Source organism: Pectinophora gossypiella, chromosome 3 (genome assembly GCF_024362695.1).
Source record: "Pectinophora gossypiella chromosome 3, ilPecGoss1.1, whole genome shotgun sequence".
Lineage (NCBI taxonomy): Eukaryota > Metazoa > Arthropoda > Insecta > Lepidoptera > Gelechiidae > Pectinophora > Pectinophora gossypiella.
This window is the reverse complement of record NC_065406.1, coordinates 1137629-1156588: the sequence shown is the minus strand read 5'-3', so window position 1 is coordinate 1156588 and position 18960 is coordinate 1137629. Positions and strand designations below refer to the sequence as shown.

Genomic DNA, 18960 nt, shown 5'->3' with positions numbered 1-18960 from the left:
GGACATTATCATATTAAAACTGTCTTTGGCTTGAGAAGAACATTGCAGGCAACATTATCTGATTAGAAAGATACTTCCAAGCTTCGGAAGTCCATTTTACCTTTATAGCATTAGTCGAGGCTACTTTTTAATTAAGAAAGTACGCTCAGCTAAAGTACGTAGTATTCCTTATTCTATGGCTAAAGTATGCTGAAGACGATTATTATGTTAGAGAAGTTGACGTAATTAAGAGGCCTCTGACGGCACAAATCTGACATCAGGATTGGTGTCGAACATTGACCTGATCCGAAGGATATGAAGATGTATAAATCAAAAAAATCAAATCAATCAATTATTCAGATAGTGGCAGCTACGGTGATAGCTCAGATATGAACTGTATTACGATAAATGATAAATAAATACTTAGCTTCCGAGAGAAAGTTTAAACTGTAGACGTAAGTAGGTAAAAACAAAAACTCAAAATTCAAAGCGTTATCAAAAAAAGGAAATATAAAGACATCTAAAAAAAGCGGCCAAGTGCCAGTCGGACTCGCCTATGAAGTAGCAGCAAGTAACATAATATAAAATGCGGTTCACAGAATACATCTACTTACCAAGTTTCAACAGTATAGTTCTTACATTGTTTTAAGTTTACGCGGTTATTATCATAATTAAAACACATAATAACGGGTTCTTACCGCGTTTAAATGGGGATATGAGACTCCCGATATTTCGACACTGTTGCAAGTGCCATGATCACGGGATGACTGATGAGATTGGAGTGGAATAGGTAGATCCATAATTTTTTATTTTTTTTTAATTTTTTGATTTTTTTTCATATATTCTCATATGTCATCCCGTGATCATGGCACTTGCAACAGTGTCGAAATATCGGGAGTCTCATATCCCCATTTAAACGCGGTAAGAACCCGTTATTATGTGCTTTAATTAGTATAGTTCTTATAGTTTCGGAAAAAAGTGGCTGTGACATACGGACGGACAGACAGACATGACGAATCTATAATGATTACGTTTCTGCCATTTGGCTACGGAACCCTAAAAACTGCAAAATGGTCTGCGAGAAGTTCGCAACAAATAGGATTCATGGATTTGTCAAACAGTTGGCAGTTGATGTTCTAAGAATTACATGATCCGCTAGATATAATCATGCGAAATGTGGTGGGATTTGGGAGTAACAGAAAAACTTTAACCTGATGTTTGCTTCAAGGCTGTTTATTATTGACGATGCCGAGCCAGGTCGACGGGCAGGTGTCCTTGAAGGCAGGGCTGGAGTGCGCTAGGTGTACGTCCAGCAGCTCCGCGACCGGCAGCAGCCTCGTGGCTATAGCCTTCAGCATGTCGATGACCTGGGGACCCACGGCAGATGGTTTCGTTGCCAGGATGTCGATGGCTTTTGACTTGATGGCGAAGTTCACTGTGTTTCGAAGGTGGTACTGGAAATGTGAAAGGTTTTGATACAGTCATGCCCGTATTCCTATTGGGATAGACGAAACCAATAGTTTCAGGTCTGTAATCCCTAATAGGGTAATAGGGTAATTATTATTTTGTGTGTACTATTTATATAAGTAGGTATATATGTTAGGTTATGTATATAGGTTAGGTATATATTATATTTGTATGTTATATATATTTATTTGCATGTATTTTATTGGTGAAATTGTACTTTATTGGTAATAAGTTGTACTTATAGTTTGTACCCGCAATCTTTCAATTATTATTTTTTACATTTTACCTCACCTTATGGTTGCCTGGAAGAAATCGCTTTAAGCGATAAGGCCGCCATTTGCCATGTACTTAATTAAGAGACTTTTTGTAATTATTTATTTTTAGTTTGGTGCAATAAAGTGTATTTGTATTGTATTGTATTGTAGGGTAGGCAGGAGCCATAGGTAATCAAAGGCGACTTGCAGCCATTTCGAATTCCAGCTCCGCAGCCAGATCTTCAGAGAATTTGACTTTATGAGTTTGAATTCATGTTTGGATCATAGATAATTGATATCACGTGCTTTCCAGCATTTGTGGCCCGTAAATGGCATTAGGCTTGCCTCCTATTACGTGGTACTAAAATACAGGTGGTGAGAAGTGGGAGTGTATGTGTTTAGTATCTCTGCCTACCATCGGTTGCAGGTGTGATTCTTGAGACGGGAACATTTGGAACTTGGCTGGTTCCTCATAATACATCTTAAGATCCTTAAAAGGATCCTGGTGGCGGATACCTGGATCAGCAGCGCTACTCCAAGATGCACAGGCTTAATCTCGAGCATGGAGAGTTTCCTAACCAGGGATCGCGGCGTCAGGTCGTCCAACTTGCCCAGTTGTGCCAGGATACGAGGAGCCTGTTAGCGAAGGTGTCAATCCATTATTATTTGCAAGCTTGCCATTATTGTTACAATAATCTTCAGCGAATGTGGAGACAGATACAACTTACTTCAGAGACATATCTCCAGCCAAGTATTTAGTGCCATACAAGGCAAACCTACAATAAAGTCATATTTTTTTGACGTGCCTTATTGTATATCTGCCTGATATATGGCATTAATTACTTGGCCGGAAATACAAGTGACCAAACACATACTATTATTTTTTTCGGTTGAGGCTTTCCCCATTCGTTTGAAAACTTACGTACAATAAGTAACGTCAAAAAAAGTTGTTTTGCCGCCTAACAACATCGCTCACCTCATTATAATATTACCAACGTGAGGTGTGTTTGTCTGTCGCTGCTAGAGTTCATCATCTCCCTAGCATTATCCCGTTTTTCACAGGGTCCGCTTACCTTACCTGAAGATTTGACAGGTGCGGTTTTTTACAGAAGCGACTGCCTGTCTAACCTTCCAACCCAATACAGAAGTGAAAACCAGCCCAACACAGGTTAGGTCACATACCTCCGAAAATGTATTTCTCAGAAATGTGGGTGCTGTCGCTTCTAGAGTTATCGAGCGTCTGGTTCCGTGCTCTATGCCAGACTATGCCGCAGCGTTGTAATCGTATAATGTGTTATTCAGTGTAATACTGTATCGCGGGTATTTTGGCTGAAGCCTTACTGGGTTAATTAGATGGCAATCCAATTAAAGCCTTCTATGTCAAGGTTAAGTTTAAACGATTCACTTTCTGTCGTTTACTGTGATGTTTGGGTCAATATACGGATACGATGTTGGTAGGTTTTGAAAGATATTCTGTCGGATTCATGTTACCTGACACTATATGGTAGTTTCCTTCAAATTATTGCACGAAAGAGCCTTAGGCTCGTAATTATTTAGCTCTTTGAGCAGCTCCAGCCCCAGCTTCAGCGAACCCCACTAGTGCGGTCAAATAGTGAATGTCAAATCAAATCAATTTATCTTTTTTTATTTATCATCCGAAATCAAGCCATGAAACAATACGTCCTCAAAAATGACATGTCTCAAAGAAAATTTCTAAACCACAGATGATAATAAAAGAACTTAACTCTGTTTTAGCCAAGAAATGAGTTTTTCACGTCAAAACTACTAGACCGATTTGTATGGAAATTGGCACATATATGTAGATCAGCATTGCCAGACGTCCCGAATTTGGCGGGACGTCCCGATTTTTAAATCAAAATTTAATGTCCCGCACGGGACAGGCTCAGTCCCGCTTTTCGGGAATAACTCGAACGTGCGTGCAACGTACTAAGACAGCGCGAGCGGATGGCACAGACGTAGATACTTAGAACAAAACCTAGGAAAAGGACATGAGTACCTTTCCCTGACGAATTTAGCGAGCTTACCACAAAATCCACGACAATGACTATCCCGCTTTTTTTGCACTGTCTATTCCGCTACATTTTTCATTAAATTCATATCCTATACCTAAAGGTTGCCTGGAAGAGATTGCTACCTTAGCAATAAGGCCGCCTGTTGTACTATCAATTTAATTATAATACTAATGTTTTTTAATGTGATTCAAGTGCAATAAAGAGTTTTTGTATTGTATTGTATTGTAATGACGTCATCGTAGGCGGAAACCTAATAAATTATAACCTCAACTCACAGTGAACATGATGTCGTAGAGGCGCGCACACGCATGGAACACCTGCACGTCGGCCATCTTGTCGTGCATGTCGCGCGACTCCACGGACATGTAGTATCTGTGCGCCGTGTCTATCCGGGCCGCGGCGGTCGTGTTCCGCGGTAGGTCCTTAGCAATGTCTATCAGCTTCATGATGAGTGCTGAGTAGATGCGACGGCTGATCGCGTCGGTGCGCCGCGCACGATAGTTGTCCACCTCTCTGCAAAAGATTACGAGAAATGTTATGTGTTAGTTTATGGTCGGTTTATAAGAATTTTCAATCAATCAATCAATAATACTTTATTGCACAACGACATTAACAAACGACATAAACATACGAATAAAAACATAAGTACAATAGGCGGCCTTATTGCTAAATAGCAATAAAATAAAAATTAATGAAATAATTAATAATTATTTATTTAAAAAGAAAGAAATAATTAATATTTTTTTTTTATTAATTTCGTATTAAAAATCACTTGATATTGACTCAAGAATCATGGTCCGAATCATCCTCCTCAGTATTTGTTACGGTGTCACTATAACACCTTGAATATGCTTCTCCCATTAAAGTAAAATAAACTTTATTTCGTTTAAAATTACCTTCATTAACAATTATACGGGTTGGAGCCTGCTAGTAAGTGCAAAAACACCTCTGACAACAAGATCTGCTCCTCCACCGCCATTCTTAATTATTACAACATTTACCGCTTATGTAGGTAGTAACTTTCTTTTTACAAGGCAATTAAGTTCAGAGTTCTTAAGGAACATTGAATATAATATTAATATAAAAGTAAGATAAAGTGAAACATTACAAAATACATTGTATTTTGGAATAATTATGTACCCGAGTAATGAGGAAATAGGTAATTATTACGTTAAACCTGTACAGTCATGAGCAATATAATGTACCCACTTTAGGACTCTGTCGCACTAACATATTTGACATTTAGTGAGACTTACAGTTCAATTTGTCAAAAAAGTTAATGTGACATGGTGTCAAAGTGCATACATATTAATGCTCGTGGCCGTACAACGCCATATATGTATACTGTTTTCGATGACCGTAGCCTGGAAAATCCCTCTACGTATACAATAATACTTATAATAATTACAATACAAGAAATAGAAATAGAAATACTCTTTATTTGCTTTTGAAAAGGGTACATTAATAGATGGATGCTCATAAAAGTCCCTCCTTATCAGCTATCAACAATACAAATATACTTTATTGCACACAACACACAAAACAAATTTACACAGATGATGATAGATACAGTACAATCTGGCGGCCTTATTGCTAAGCAGCAATTTCTTCCAGGCAACTAGTGGAAAGGAAACATTATTACAATTTGGTGCGGGACAGCGGGGTGTAATTACTATACTAAAAAAGAAAAACTTGTTCATTTTCTGAGAGGCTGGCCACACATTCGCTTGAGTTATCTTGGCGTTCAAGCAAAATTAACCTCTGCTGAGGCAGCTATCTCCCCCGGGGTTCAGCTACCCGCATCTAAGCAGTTTTTGTCCCTACCTATGCACTCCACACATACTCCACTTATATGTTCAGAAGACAACCTTGCACCAAGTATTAAAGTACGGTCACGAGCATTAATATGTGTACACTTTGGTACCATGTCACATTAACTTTTTTGACAAATTGAACTGTAAGTCTCACTAAATGTCAAATATGTTAGTGCGACAGGGTTCTAAAGTGGGTACATGATATTGCTCATGACTGTACACCGTAATATACTAGGACCGTGTCAGGCCCACTTCAGCGTTATATCGTATCGTAATCTTTATTTTGAGGACTAAATATACAGGGAGAAATCAGTTCACCAATAGCTTACCGTTTGACGATATACTTGATGATCAACGACATGGTGCGATTGATGTAGACCTGGTTCTCCTTCTTGAGGTCGAAGAGCAGCTCGTCTTCATACTTGGAGTCCTGCAGCGCCTCCACTATCGACTTCGCTATCAGCCTGTTCTCTTGGTACATTTGCTGCAACACAGTCACATTAGTGCCGGCCAAGTAGATACAGAACAGATACGTTTATGTGCTAGAACATTCCAACATGCACGATTTGCATATGCGACAAATCTAAATATATAAAAGGAGAAACTGACTGACTGACATATCAACGCACAGCCTAAACGACTAAACGTAGGCACTTGAAATTTGGAAGGGACGTAGCTTAGATACCGTAGAGTTGCACTAAGAAAGGAATTCCCGGAATTCTCACGAGAACTGGAATTAGCGGGAAAATCCTTTTGTATGAAAAATCTAAACCGCTTAAGTTAGACGCTTGAAGTTTGGCATACAGGTACCTTAGTTAACATAAAGCTTAGTTGCAACAGGATATTGCAAAATTCCCAAAGAAACTGGAGTTAGCGGGAAGAAACATTTGTATGAAAAAATCATAAGTTAGATGCTTGAAATTTGATATGCACTCCCACGCACAAAAAGATCTCTCTTTTATAACACGCCACGCGGACGAAGTCGCGGGCAAAAGCTAGTCTACAATAAGTCACGTCATAAAAAAACGCCCATCAGAGGGGCACGCCTATTTCCCGCCAAGTTAAACAGAGACTTTTTTTGTTTTGGTTTTCCCCGAAGGGCAAGGCAAAGGGCACTATGCCCATACAGCCATGTCTTATGTATTTTTTTTCTCTTGATAATGAATGATGAAAGGTGATGACGATGAATGATAAAACCTAAGCCCCCACCCTCGGAGTCCGCATAAACTTTCAAGTTATGAAGCGGCTTGCTGGCACGAAGCGAAAATAGATAGGAACACTTTGTTTATCGAATATTCCGATATAATAACACTATCGCGAATGTTTGCCGACTAACTTAATGCGATCATTAACCACAAAACATCACTTCGTATTAATTATTTAGATTATTCATTGAAAAACTGCAACTGTCCCGTTCCCGTTCCTGCCAAAAAACCCACGCGAAATTTGAAATGAATGCATAAAAGGACATCTCCAATTTGGTCAATGTACCTCCTTCCTCTGCCAGCCCTACCAACGTGTGTATTGATCTTTATATATCATTCCTCGTGTGAATTAGTATTCGGAATCCACACCAGTTTGGCTCTCAAATAGATCATAGTTCCCTTAAGGGAGTACAATATCTTGGAGTGCGTAGTTATAGTACTGGCGCGGACAGAGTCGTAAGTGACTCTGTCTTATTGCAAAAACGGAGACTTGGGATAACTGACATTTAATTTTATGTATTTATTTATTTTATTTAAAATTTAAATCTATTCTAATTTTATTTTAAGTTATATCTGTCATTTTCTTATCCGCCGAAAAGGAAAGGGACGGGTAATCGACAAGCATAAAATTTATGGAACCCACGTCAATTTTAAGCACAAATCTAAAACAACCGTCTAAAAATTTTACACTGGCCAATAACTCGACAGAATTATGTGAACAGCACACGTCTAACGTTTTCATACCAGCGAGATACCTTTTGGATTCGCCCGGGTTATTCATTCATTTACTCATTCTTTTTAAAATTAAGAGCTGTTAATCATCCGTCCCTTTCCTTTTCGGTGAATAAGAAAATGACAGGTATAACTTAAAATAAAATTAGATGGCGTCTGCAGGAATTAGCACCACTAAGTAGCTTAACAACAAAAGAGTTTCCACAGATAATTCATGCAACCTCTATGGAATTATACAATTTGTATAATGTGTGTTTATTATGTTTTGTATTTGTTGAACATCAACAAAACATCACGCCTATATTCCTAAAGACGTAGGCAGAAGTGTACATTAACACACCTACTCCTCGCCAGCAATGTTAAAGTCCCATGAATAAGGAGCTATTGCCATTAACCAGGCAAAAAATATCTATAATCCCAACATGAATTGTTGGGCTCACAATTCGGAGGTCCCGGGTTCGAATCCCGGTGGAGATATATCACAAAAATCACTTTGTGATCCCTAGTTTGGTTAGGCCTACAGGCTAATCACCTGATTGTCCGAAAGTAAGACGATCCGTGCTTCGGAAGGCACGTTAAGCCGTTGGTCGCAAACATTTTACTTTTTACAAAAAGAAAAGGAAAAAGGAAAGGAAAGGAAGGGGAGAGGGGAAGGGTGTCCTTAGAAAAGGTTTAGTACGATCTACTCTGAAATGGCGTGCGTGTATGAAGCGATTGATGAATGTGGAGGAAGCAGGAGAAATGTGTCAGGATTGAAGCAAAATGGAATTTATTTATTTAGGTACACATACAGCAATACATATGGAACTTGTACAGACAGTATTATAAATAGAAAGACTTGGTATATATGTTTGCCAATTACATGCGTACACAGCATTCACCGTAAATGAAAAGAAACAAACTATATTAATACTAAACTATATAAACTATAAATATATATTAACACATTTTTTATGAACAATTTTAACAAAATATAAATGTATGTACTGTTTACCGCTTATAACGACAACCAAAAAGTTTTAGCACTTTACTTTTGTAGCATCGCGGAGAATCGTTAAAAATATCGATGTCTGGCAATTTGTCATTAACTTCTGGAATTCTATAGTCTGCTTACCCCGGTGGGAAATAGGCGTGAGTTTATGTATGTATGTACAAAAAGAAAATTTAAATCGAAAAAAAATCTGCGTGACGAGCGTGTTAGCCGGTGGTGTAATGGTTAACACGCTTGTCCCGGCTTGACAAGAGCTGCGGCTTCAAGACCCGCCCGATTCAGAATTTTTTTCGATTTAAATTCTTGATTCTCAGATTTAAAATAAATAAATTGATTAATTGATTTGATTAAAAGTTTAAATTTAAACTTTTTTAGTTTTTATTTATTTTTTTTTTTGTTTTTTTTTTTAATTTTTGATTTTATATTATTTAAATTTTCTCTTTGTCAGTTTCCCTAAGCACGGATGAGTGCTATAAAAAAATACAAAATTTAAGTATTCATTTTTTTTTTTTTGAAATAAAACTTGCAACACATTTTATTCGCGCCAGTACTAGTCGGTAGGATAAGTAAAAATCTGAGCGAGCTATGCATGTCCCGCCGTTACCGAGGAGCGTATCCATTTGGATTATTGCCAGGGCTCCAGCACTCAACATACTGCCTTTTAAGTTTTAACAGATTTTTTACCATTTAATAGGCTTGGAACGTCCGGAAATTGAGTATAATTGGACAGCATAGTGTCTTTTACTTCACGGACTAAGTAGATGCGCCACTGTTGGACTGCTTTTTTTTATATTTTTCCGTGTTTTGTTTTTTTTTTTTAATTCTATTTCCGTTACTAACATTAGATAAGTTTTTAATTCTTCTTCTATCGTATGGGTTGTAAGGTGAATTACCAACCTCATCAACCCTGGTGTCAAAGTTATTATTGAGCCTGACCGCCAAAGGCTCCTGACATGACTCATGTAACGACTACTAACTTACATCAGTAAGCAGTAACCGGGACCAACAGCTTAACGTGCCTTCCGAAGCACGGATCATCTTACTTTTTGGTCAATCAGGTGATCAGCCTGTAATTTCCTTACCAAACTAGGGATCACAAAGTGTTTTTGTGATATGTCCCCACTGGGATTCGAACCCGGGACTTCAGGATCGTGAGCCCAACGCTCAACCACTGGACCACGGAGGTCGTCAGTCGGAGTTTTTAATTGTTACTAACTAAATGGAAACATAGTTGGAAATAAATGATTGAATATGAATTTAAACATGATGATAATACACGGCGAATACACAAACAGCCTATATACGTCCCACTGCTGGGCACAGGTATCCCCTCAATCAACCGGAGGGGGTATGGAGCATACTCCACCACGCTGCTCCAATGCGGGTTGGTAGAGGTGTTTTTACGGCTAATAGCCGGGACCAACGGCTTAACGTGCCCTCCGAAGCACGGAATCATCTTACTTTTTCGGACAATCAGGTGTTTCAAGCCTGAAAAGTTCTTACCAAACAAAGGACAGTCTCACAAAGTGATTTCGACAATGTCCCCATCGGGAATCGAACCCGGACCTCCAGATCGTGAGCCTAACGCTCTAACCACTAGACCACGGAGGCTGTTATTACACGGCTATATATTACACGGTGAATATAAAATATTAAAAAAGTAAAAACAGCGGTAGGGATTACGGGCAGTTTAGGTGTCGTTGCATGCATGCATTCAATCTTATGGCGAAATATGAAAGTTACCTATACAGCGTGTTAGTGACATCTCAACGAATACTAAGGGAGAAGATTCAGACCATAATTCTGAGTTGATATCAAGTGGAATAACTTGTCGGAAAATTCATGAAAATTTTAGTGTGTTTTTTTTTCTATTCTACATTTTTGCGAGGGCTAATTTTACTTGGTATCAACTCAGAATCATGGTCTGAATCATCCCTCAAAGTTTTCGTTACGGTCACTAACACCCTGTATAGGTGCATAGGTGGTATAAGTGCCCATCAACTTTTGTTTCGCAAAACAAAAATTGATAGGCGGTTACGGGTTTGCTTTGCATGTTCACCGTGCACGTAAAGGCACTACAAACATAGCGAAACTTTCAAAAATGCTCTGTGTAAAACCTATCGATTTTCTTTTGCCTTTGTTCGTTCTGGACTTAGCAAAGTCCAGTCCGAACTCTAGTTACAAAAGAAACAAGACCCCACTAAAATACGAAGTGATTTTTTTTCGCATAGCGCGCACTCTTTACCAGTTTTATTGGTCAGATCAGGCCTGGAGTGAACTCGATGCTTGAAATTCACGAGAAAATCCATTCACAAAACCCGACACGAACTGTTAAATAACGAATATCTATCTCCCAATCGATATCCCGCTTTTCACGGGATTCGCTCACTTTTACCTAAAGATTTGACAGATCCGGTTTTTACAGAAGCTTTTTTTTCTGCTTGTCTAACCTTCCAACATCATAGAAGGAAAGAGAGGAAGGAAAAGACCAAGAAGAGCTTACATAGAACAGATTAAAGAAAAAGTTGACGTCGTGTCTTATAGGGAAGTCAAGGAATTGGCCTTTGATTGATAGACTGGATTCGAAAATGCTACACCGACAAGAGCCTTCCAACGCGCAAAGGGAAAACCAGCCCGATGCAGGTTAGGTCATAAACCTTCGATACGCATTTCGGAATGTGGTTTGTTTTAGTTCACGGCTGAACACGTGATAAACATTTAAAGATCCAAACATGAGTTTAAAAATCCTTGATTTAGGCCGTTGGTCCCGGTTACTACTTATTGATGTAAGTAGGTAGTCGTTATATGAGTCATGTCAGGAGCCTTTGGCGGCTCAATAGTAACCCTGAAACCAGGGTTGATGAGATTGGTACTCCACCTGACAACACACACGATAGAAGATGGATTTAGGTCTGTGACAGGATTCGAACTTGCGACATCGACAACTGGGCTACCACGGCTCTTAAATAACGATTTTTTTTTTTTTGACGTGACTTATTGTAGATTTGCCGCAGATGGCATTAACTACTTGGCCGGAGCTTAAATAACGAGAATGTCTTTTTTATTCCTGTTCATATTTTCCCAGCCTTTTGATGCCTGGAAATTTTGTTTTACAAATTCAAAATGGAGTCGGAAACAGGGCGATATCAATTATACTATTGTGCTATCGTACCTCCGGATTCGCAGCTACTATTCCCACGGCGCAAACCAAAAAGTACATTTCGTGCACACCCATTGCGAGCTACAATATTCACTTTAACTGCCTATACTCATTTTATTTTAACACTAAAACGTATCTTTGGACAGAACACAGAGAATACCTAACGAATTTGCTGGGAATATACAGCGGGGAATTTTGCCCGCAACGCAGCCAGTTTTGGTTAAAAATGTATTTGGGTGACGTCACTTTGAACAACTTTTAAAATGTGGCGCCCAGAGCCGGAGAGGCGCCAGGTGTGGTGGGGCGCTACTTGCGTTTACGATTTGTTATCTATATAACACAGTATAATTCATATTCATTTATTGCATGTCACAAACATAAATTAAGGTGGAACATAGTAAGAAGGTACATGTGACGCCCTGCAAGGGCTCTGAAATATAAAAGAGGCGACACGAGGTGCCTTATTATAATAATATTATAAGCTAATGGTGCTAATTCCTGTAAATACCATCTTATTTTATTTTAAGTTATATCTGTCATTTTCTTATCCGCCGAAAAGAAAAGGGACGGGTAATCGACAAGCATAAAATTTATGGAACCCACATCAATTTTAAGCACAAATCTAAAACAGCCGTCTAAAAATTTTACATCAGTCAATAACCCGACACAGTTAAGTAGACAGCACGTCAAACGGATTGCATACCAGCGACGTACCTTTTGATTCGCCCGGGTTATTCATTCATTTACTCATTCTTCCTAAAATTAAGAATTGTGAATCATCCGTCCCTTTCCTTTTCGACGGATATGAAAATGACGGATATAACTTAAAATAAAATTAGGCGGTGTCTGCAGGAATCGGGGCCATTATATAACTAAATATTATAAAATTAGGTAATTAAGTACAAAATTATATAACCCAGCTGTTTATTATAATACACGTGTAAAATTTAATAACAAAATTAGAAAAACTTAATAAGAAAATTCATGCCCACACGATAGAAGAAGCCACATAACATTAATAGCCTATGTATACGTCCTAACTGCTGGATAAAGGTTTTCCTTGAATCAACCGGAGTATGAAGCATACTTCACCACACTGCTCCACTGCGGGTAGAGGCTGGTAGGTTTGTGTTTTCTAGGTTATTATATAGTTATTATAACATAACATAAACAGCCTATATACGTCCCACTGCTAAACACAGGCTACCCCTCAATCAACCGGAGGGGGTATGGAGTATACTCCACCACGCTGCTCTATTGCGGGTACACGTCGAACACGTAGTTTTCTAGTTTAAAGAATAAAAGCCATACTTAATTGGTAAGTAACAATTACTTTATTTGTAAACCAGATAATAAAATTAAATCATTGACAAAAACTTATATTTAGACACTAAAGAGTCAATTCATAAATAGATAAGTAATTAATTAAAAAAAAAACATCTAAGCGGAGACACCACCTGTATTATAAAAAAATGATCAGCAAAGAAATATTATATTAATAATTTAATTATAAATAAATAAGTTATTTTATTATTTCAAATTTAATTTTATAATATTATGAAATAAAATGTGTAAGTACAACATTAAATAAAAAATAATATAAAATACTAATAATAGAAACTCTACATTAAATTAAAACGACAATTTAATTTCATAATTGGGACACATAAAACACCCTAAATACGTCCCTGCGCCTGTCCAGCGAATAAAACGTTTGTAATACCATTAAAAAAGTAAAAACAAACGCAGGGTTATTCTGTATCGACATTGTTCATTTTAATTTTTTGAATGTTGGTACCTAAGTTTTGATATAATTTGAACGTACAAACCTTTCTCGAGTTTTGTGACACTTTTTTGTAAATATACTTACAGGGTGTTAGTGACATCGTAACGAATACTAAGGGGGATGATTCAGACCATGATTCTGAGTTAATATCAAGTGGAATTATCCGTCGCAATTTTTTTTATATTAATAAATTTTTCAATTCTATACCTTTGCGACGGAAAATTCCACTTGATATTAACTCAGAGTAATGAGCTGAATTATCCCTCTCAGTATCCGTTACGATGTCACTTACACCCCGTATGTTTGCATAGATAATAAATAAAAAAAGAACTATGTGGTTCCACATTATAAAAACAAACTCATCTCTCGTTGACGTTTGTCCGAGCCGGGATTCAAACCCGTGACAAATTCAAATTCAGAAATATCTTTATTCAGTAAGTAACATAGTTACACTTTGAATCGTCAATTTATACATAACGAACGTCTCATCCGCCTAAAACTACTGCTGCTTCTTACAACCTGTATAGCCGGGGAAAAGAAGCTGCAAGAAAAACCTCGGCACAGGGCCCTAGACGATCTTTAAAAAAATAAAAATATTACGTATACAATTACAATTGAGTAATTTAGCTGCCTAATATCAGTTCTCAGACAGTTAATCCCATGCATTCATATCTTCTAAATAATCATTAACTAACTATGACACGTACTTTAACGTAAGTTACGTATTCCCATCACGGATTCGCGCCGTAAGGAATCAGACCTTGTCAAAATATTCACAAGTCGCTCCGTTGTTTATGGGATAATTAACTGGAGTAGTAAAGATTTTATTGTGGCGATGCACTGGCGGATAACTCGGTGAGAACGGCAGATTCCAGCTGTCTACGGATTTATAGCTGTTAAACTTGTTTAAGTCCCCCTAATGACTTGTGCTTTCGTCTTAATTCGTGGACTGCATTGTAGATCTATTGAGGCAGAGAGTATTCAGTCGTCGGGTTTTAAACTATACTTCTTCAGTTTTGACTAACACAGTTACACATAACTAACTAGCTTAACCAGCAGCTTAGCTTTAATCAGCTGTTTCTTTACTCTTCATCAATCTTGAGACTTTCATGTCTAAAGTGACAGAAAGTTATTTTGAAGGTTTTTCCACTTCTTCTTCTATTGTGTGAGTTGTGAGGTGGATTACCAACCTCATTAACCCTGGTGTCAGGGTTACTATTGAGCCACATACTTACATCAGTAAGTAATAACCGGGACCAACAGCTTAACGTGCCTTCCGAAGCACGGATCGTCTTACTTTCGGACAATCAGGTAATCAGCCTGTAATGTTCTAACCAAACTAGGGATCATAAAGAGATTTTTGTGATATGTCCCCACCGGGATTTGAACCCGGGGCTTCCGGATCGTGAGACCAAAGCTCAACCACTAGACCACAGAGGCCGTTAGAATTCGTAATAAAGACCAATATTCTCGGCGCAGACATTCCTTATAGCGTGTGATGGAATGTCTCCAGTGGTACTCATTTTCGTACTCCGTATAAAACGAAATACATATGGCAAACGTCAATCTGTCGTATAAACAAACAGATAACATTTCAAGTATATTAGATGGGGCGGAATAGGGAAGTACATATTACTTAATTTTCATATCTTAAGCAGAACGTATTATAGGAAGGGGACTGAAGCAATCATGGTCCCCTAAAGATACAAACTGTTCCAGCAGAAGATATGTTCATAATTTCATTCGTCTCGTGTGCCTTTATTCGTCATATTTTTATAGGCGTCCAACGAACACTAAAGTTTGCAATATCCTCTTTTTTAGGGTTCCATAGCCAAATGACAGAAACGGAACCCTTATGGATTCGTCATGTCTGTCTATCCGTCGGTCCGTCTGTTCTTCCGTATATCTCAGCCACTTTTTCCGAAACTGTAAGTGCTATACTGTTGAAACTTGGTAAGTAAATGTATTCTGTGAACCGCATTAATGTTTTCACACAAAAATAAAAAAAGCAATTTTAGGGGTTTGCCTATACTTAGAACTGAAATTCATTTTTTTTTATCAATCCCAATTACGTGTGGGTTATCTATGGATAGGTCTTCAAAAATAATATATTGAGATTTCAACATATTTTTTTTCTAAACTGAATAGTTTGCGCGAGAGATTCTTTCAAATTGGTAAAATGTGTCTCGCCCTGTAACTTCTAAAATAAGAAAATTATAAAACTAAAACAAAACTAATATGATGATATACGTTACCATGCAAACATCCACCGAAAATTGGTTTGAACGAGATTTATTAAGTAGTTTTTTTAATACGTCATAAATCATAAACCGCAATTTACATTAAAACATCGAACTTTATATTATGTTACTTGCTGCTACGGAACCCTTCATGGGCGAGTCCGACTCGCACTTGGCAGCTTTTTTTAATATACATTTGCTACTTACTGATGTAAGTACGTAGTCGTTATATGAGTCATATTGTCAGGGGCTTAGGCGGCTCAATAATAACCCTGAAACCAGGGTTCATGGGGTTGGTAATCCATCTCTCAACCTAAACGATAGAAGAAGAATGTACATTTGCTGCAAATGGCATTAACTACTAGGCCGGACAAATGGGGAGCGCTGAGGGCTCACCCGGTACAAAATTTAAGAGAACAGGCAACAGCAATATCCTGGCTGAATATTTGGCGACGTTGGCTTTTAAAAAATAAAAAGTGGCGTTCGAAAATATTTCATTTCTTTCTATTTCTTTTTCATAACAGTGTATTTTGTATTCAGTAAAATACTGGCCGCATAGTGACTGTATTTAGAACGTTATTTTTTGAATTTTACATTCAGAACGAGGGTTGAACGGCCAGTAATATTTGCATAATCATCCGGTTACAGTAATGTGTGTTTTAATATTAAATGTTAAAAGCTATTTACGTAAGAGGCGTTCTACTTTTCGGGGGTAGTTAAGCTCTTTGCAGATAATGTATGGAGATAGTGATGTAGTGAAGGGGCAATTTAGATTTACCTAGTGCTCGTATTCACTTTACTTGTCTAGTGGTTAACAACCTCCGTGGTCTAGTGGTTAGAGAATTGGGCTAACGGTTTGGAGGTCTGGGTTCAATTCAAGATCGGGACACTATCGAAAATGACTTTCTGAGACAGTATTTAATTCGGCTAGGACATTGCAGTCTAAATCATCTAATTCGAAAAAGCAAGATGATTCCGTGCTTCAGAAAGCACGTTGAGCCGTTGGTCCCTGGCCTACTAGGCCAAAATGCCTCCAGCAACCCGCACTGGAGCAGCGTGTTGGAGTATGCTCCATACCCCCTCCGGGTAATTGAGGGGAGGCCTGCGCTCAGTGGCAGGACGTATATAGGCTGTTTATGTTAGGTATACAGGGTGTTAGTGACACCGTAACGAATACTGAGGGATGGTTCAGACCATGGTTCTGAGCTGATATCAAGTGGAATTTTCAGTCTGAATATTCATGAAAATTTTTGTGTTTTTTTTAAATTATTTTCAGTTCCATGCTTTTACGACGGAAATTTCCACTTGATATCAACTCAGAATCATGGCCTCAATCACCTGTCACTTTTTTTTATTTCTTTTTGACCTGACTTATTGTAGATTTGCCGCAGATGGCATTAACTACTTGGCCGGACAAATGGGGAGCGCTGAAGGCTCTCACCCGGTACAACGTTTAAGACAACAGGCCTGAGGGTGCCCAGTTGGGCGCGAACCTCGGCTCAGGGCGTCGTCTGATAGGAAAAATATTTGACACCTGTCACTAACACCCTGCATTATGTATGACAATATTTGAATCTGAATATTCCATTGTTTTAGGTTTACGCGGTTATTATGTGTTTTAATTCTGAATGTTCCAAACAAGTATGGCGATAAACTGTCATAATAACACAGTTATGATAGATGGGGGTTTCTCAAAATATTATAATTATTATCACATCCGCGATATTTCTCCCCTCTTCCATCTTAATTTCACTAACTTTTAAATAGATTAGCTAAGTAAGTATCCCTAAGGACGGTGCGTAGTTAATATTCAGTCCGTGAAAATAAGAAAGTTTAAAATTGTGCTTTAATTATATTGCAGTTTCCATGGTCTTGTGGTTAGAGTGATGGGCTCACGATCTGGAGGTCCGGATTTGATTCCCCGATGGGGACATTGTAGAAATTACTTCATGAGAATGTCCTTTATTTGGCTAAGCCAATGCAGGCTGAACCAACTAATTTTCCGAAAATGTAAGATGACTTCGTGCTTCGGAAGGCACGTTAAGCCGTTTGGTCACGAGCTATATTTATGAACAGTATAAATTACTCCCCCTACCCCCCTCAGGGCTGTTATCTTAAATTTTGTACTGGGTGAGAGCCTTCAGCGCTCCCTATTTGTCAGGCCAAGTAGTGATTGGTATTTACGGTAAATCTACAATAAGAATAAGTTACGTCGAAAAGCAAAAAAAGGATAAATTAATAAAACTTTATGAATACTTTATTTAGTCGCGGCGACAAGGCAGTTAGCATAGTTAGCGGCGGCGTGACTATATAGCGTTGCGGCGCGGCGCGACTAGTATTTGCATAACTGCTATACAGAATATCCCTCGCGTCGATTGCCAATAAATCTATGTTTTACGCGCACAGTAAAAGGATTGTGACACTCCGTATTTGCTATGTTGCGCCAGATACGGATCTAGGGAGTTTTATGCCCCGAGAAAATTAACATCAAAATAAAAAAAGACTAAATAAAAATGTTTCATTTTACGTTTGTTACTCTTTCACGCAAAAACTACTACTTAAATGGATTTTAATGGAACTTTACAATAATGTAGCTTATACATCAGAATATAGTACAATTTGGGCGGCCTTATTGCTCTAGAGCTCTCCAGATTTCTTCCAGGCAACCACCAAAAGGAAACAAACAACTTGGTTGCGGGATGGTGCCATAAAAAAATAAATAAATAAAAGTAAAACTATTTATATTTTAATGTATTTCCAGTTGAAATGTTACTCAATAATTGCTGGCCGCCTAGTGCCTATCACTACTTTTTTTTTTGACGTGACTTATTGTAGTTTTGCCGCAGATGGCATTAACTACTTGGCCGGACAAATGGGGAGCGCTGAAGGCTCTCACCCGGTACAACGTTTAAGACAAAAGGCCTGAGGGTGCCTAGTTGGGCGCGAACCTCGGCTCAGGGCGTCGTCTGAGAGGAAAAATATTTGAAAGAATTACTCGACCCTGGTGGGTCGATAGCGATAAGCGCTGATTGAGGGATGCCTATCACTAGACATTTGCTTCCAACGTATTTTAGAATTAAAATAACATTTAAATCTGAGCTAAAGGTGTACCAAATCCGCCCCCTTGCTCGGTACAAACTCAGATTCGTTTTGTCTGATATCTTGTACAGATTCAACTCCTGATTTGGGGGGAGCCGCAAATTGCCGCTGCAATCTCTATGGGAACCTTAATTTATACCGTAAAGCCTACTCTGCCGTATACCTTCGCCTTTTACGTCGTTACGATGTACATCAGTGTT

The 18960-nt window shown here is 38.3% G+C and overlaps 3 protein-coding genes across 6 annotated transcripts in view; 1 reads left to right on the top strand and 2 right to left on the bottom strand.

The window, feature by feature from the left end:
* Positions 1-18960, bottom strand: part of LOC126382225 (tRNA (adenine(58)-N(1))-methyltransferase non-catalytic subunit TRM6) — a 460488-nt gene that overhangs the window by 259364 nt on the left and 182164 nt on the right. Inside the window, exon 3 of one of the 3 annotated variants that reach the window (XM_050032008.1) lies at positions 12485-12499. The exons of the other annotated variants lie outside the window; for them this stretch is intronic. The gene's annotated coding sequence lies outside the window, so the exon portion shown is untranslated. Of the gene's footprint in view, positions 1-12484; positions 12500-18960 lie in introns of those variants that run through there. 3 annotated transcript variants of the gene reach the window in all.
* The window catches only part of LOC126382227 (innexin shaking-B), a 196873-nt gene that overhangs the window by 26089 nt on the left and 151824 nt on the right, over positions 1-18960 (top strand). The window lies entirely within an intron of this gene.
* Positions 1202-11827, bottom strand: LOC126382241 (uncharacterized). Its single transcript, XM_050032048.1, has 5 exons — positions 11648-11827; positions 5877-6031; positions 4009-4246; positions 2217-2336; positions 1202-1433 (listed from the first exon to the last, which is right to left on the bottom strand). The coding sequence occupies exons 1-5, from the start codon at positions 11708-11710 to the stop codon at positions 1203-1205; spliced, it is 807 nt and encodes a 268-aa protein (XP_049888005.1). The 5' UTR covers positions 11711-11827; the 3' UTR covers position 1202.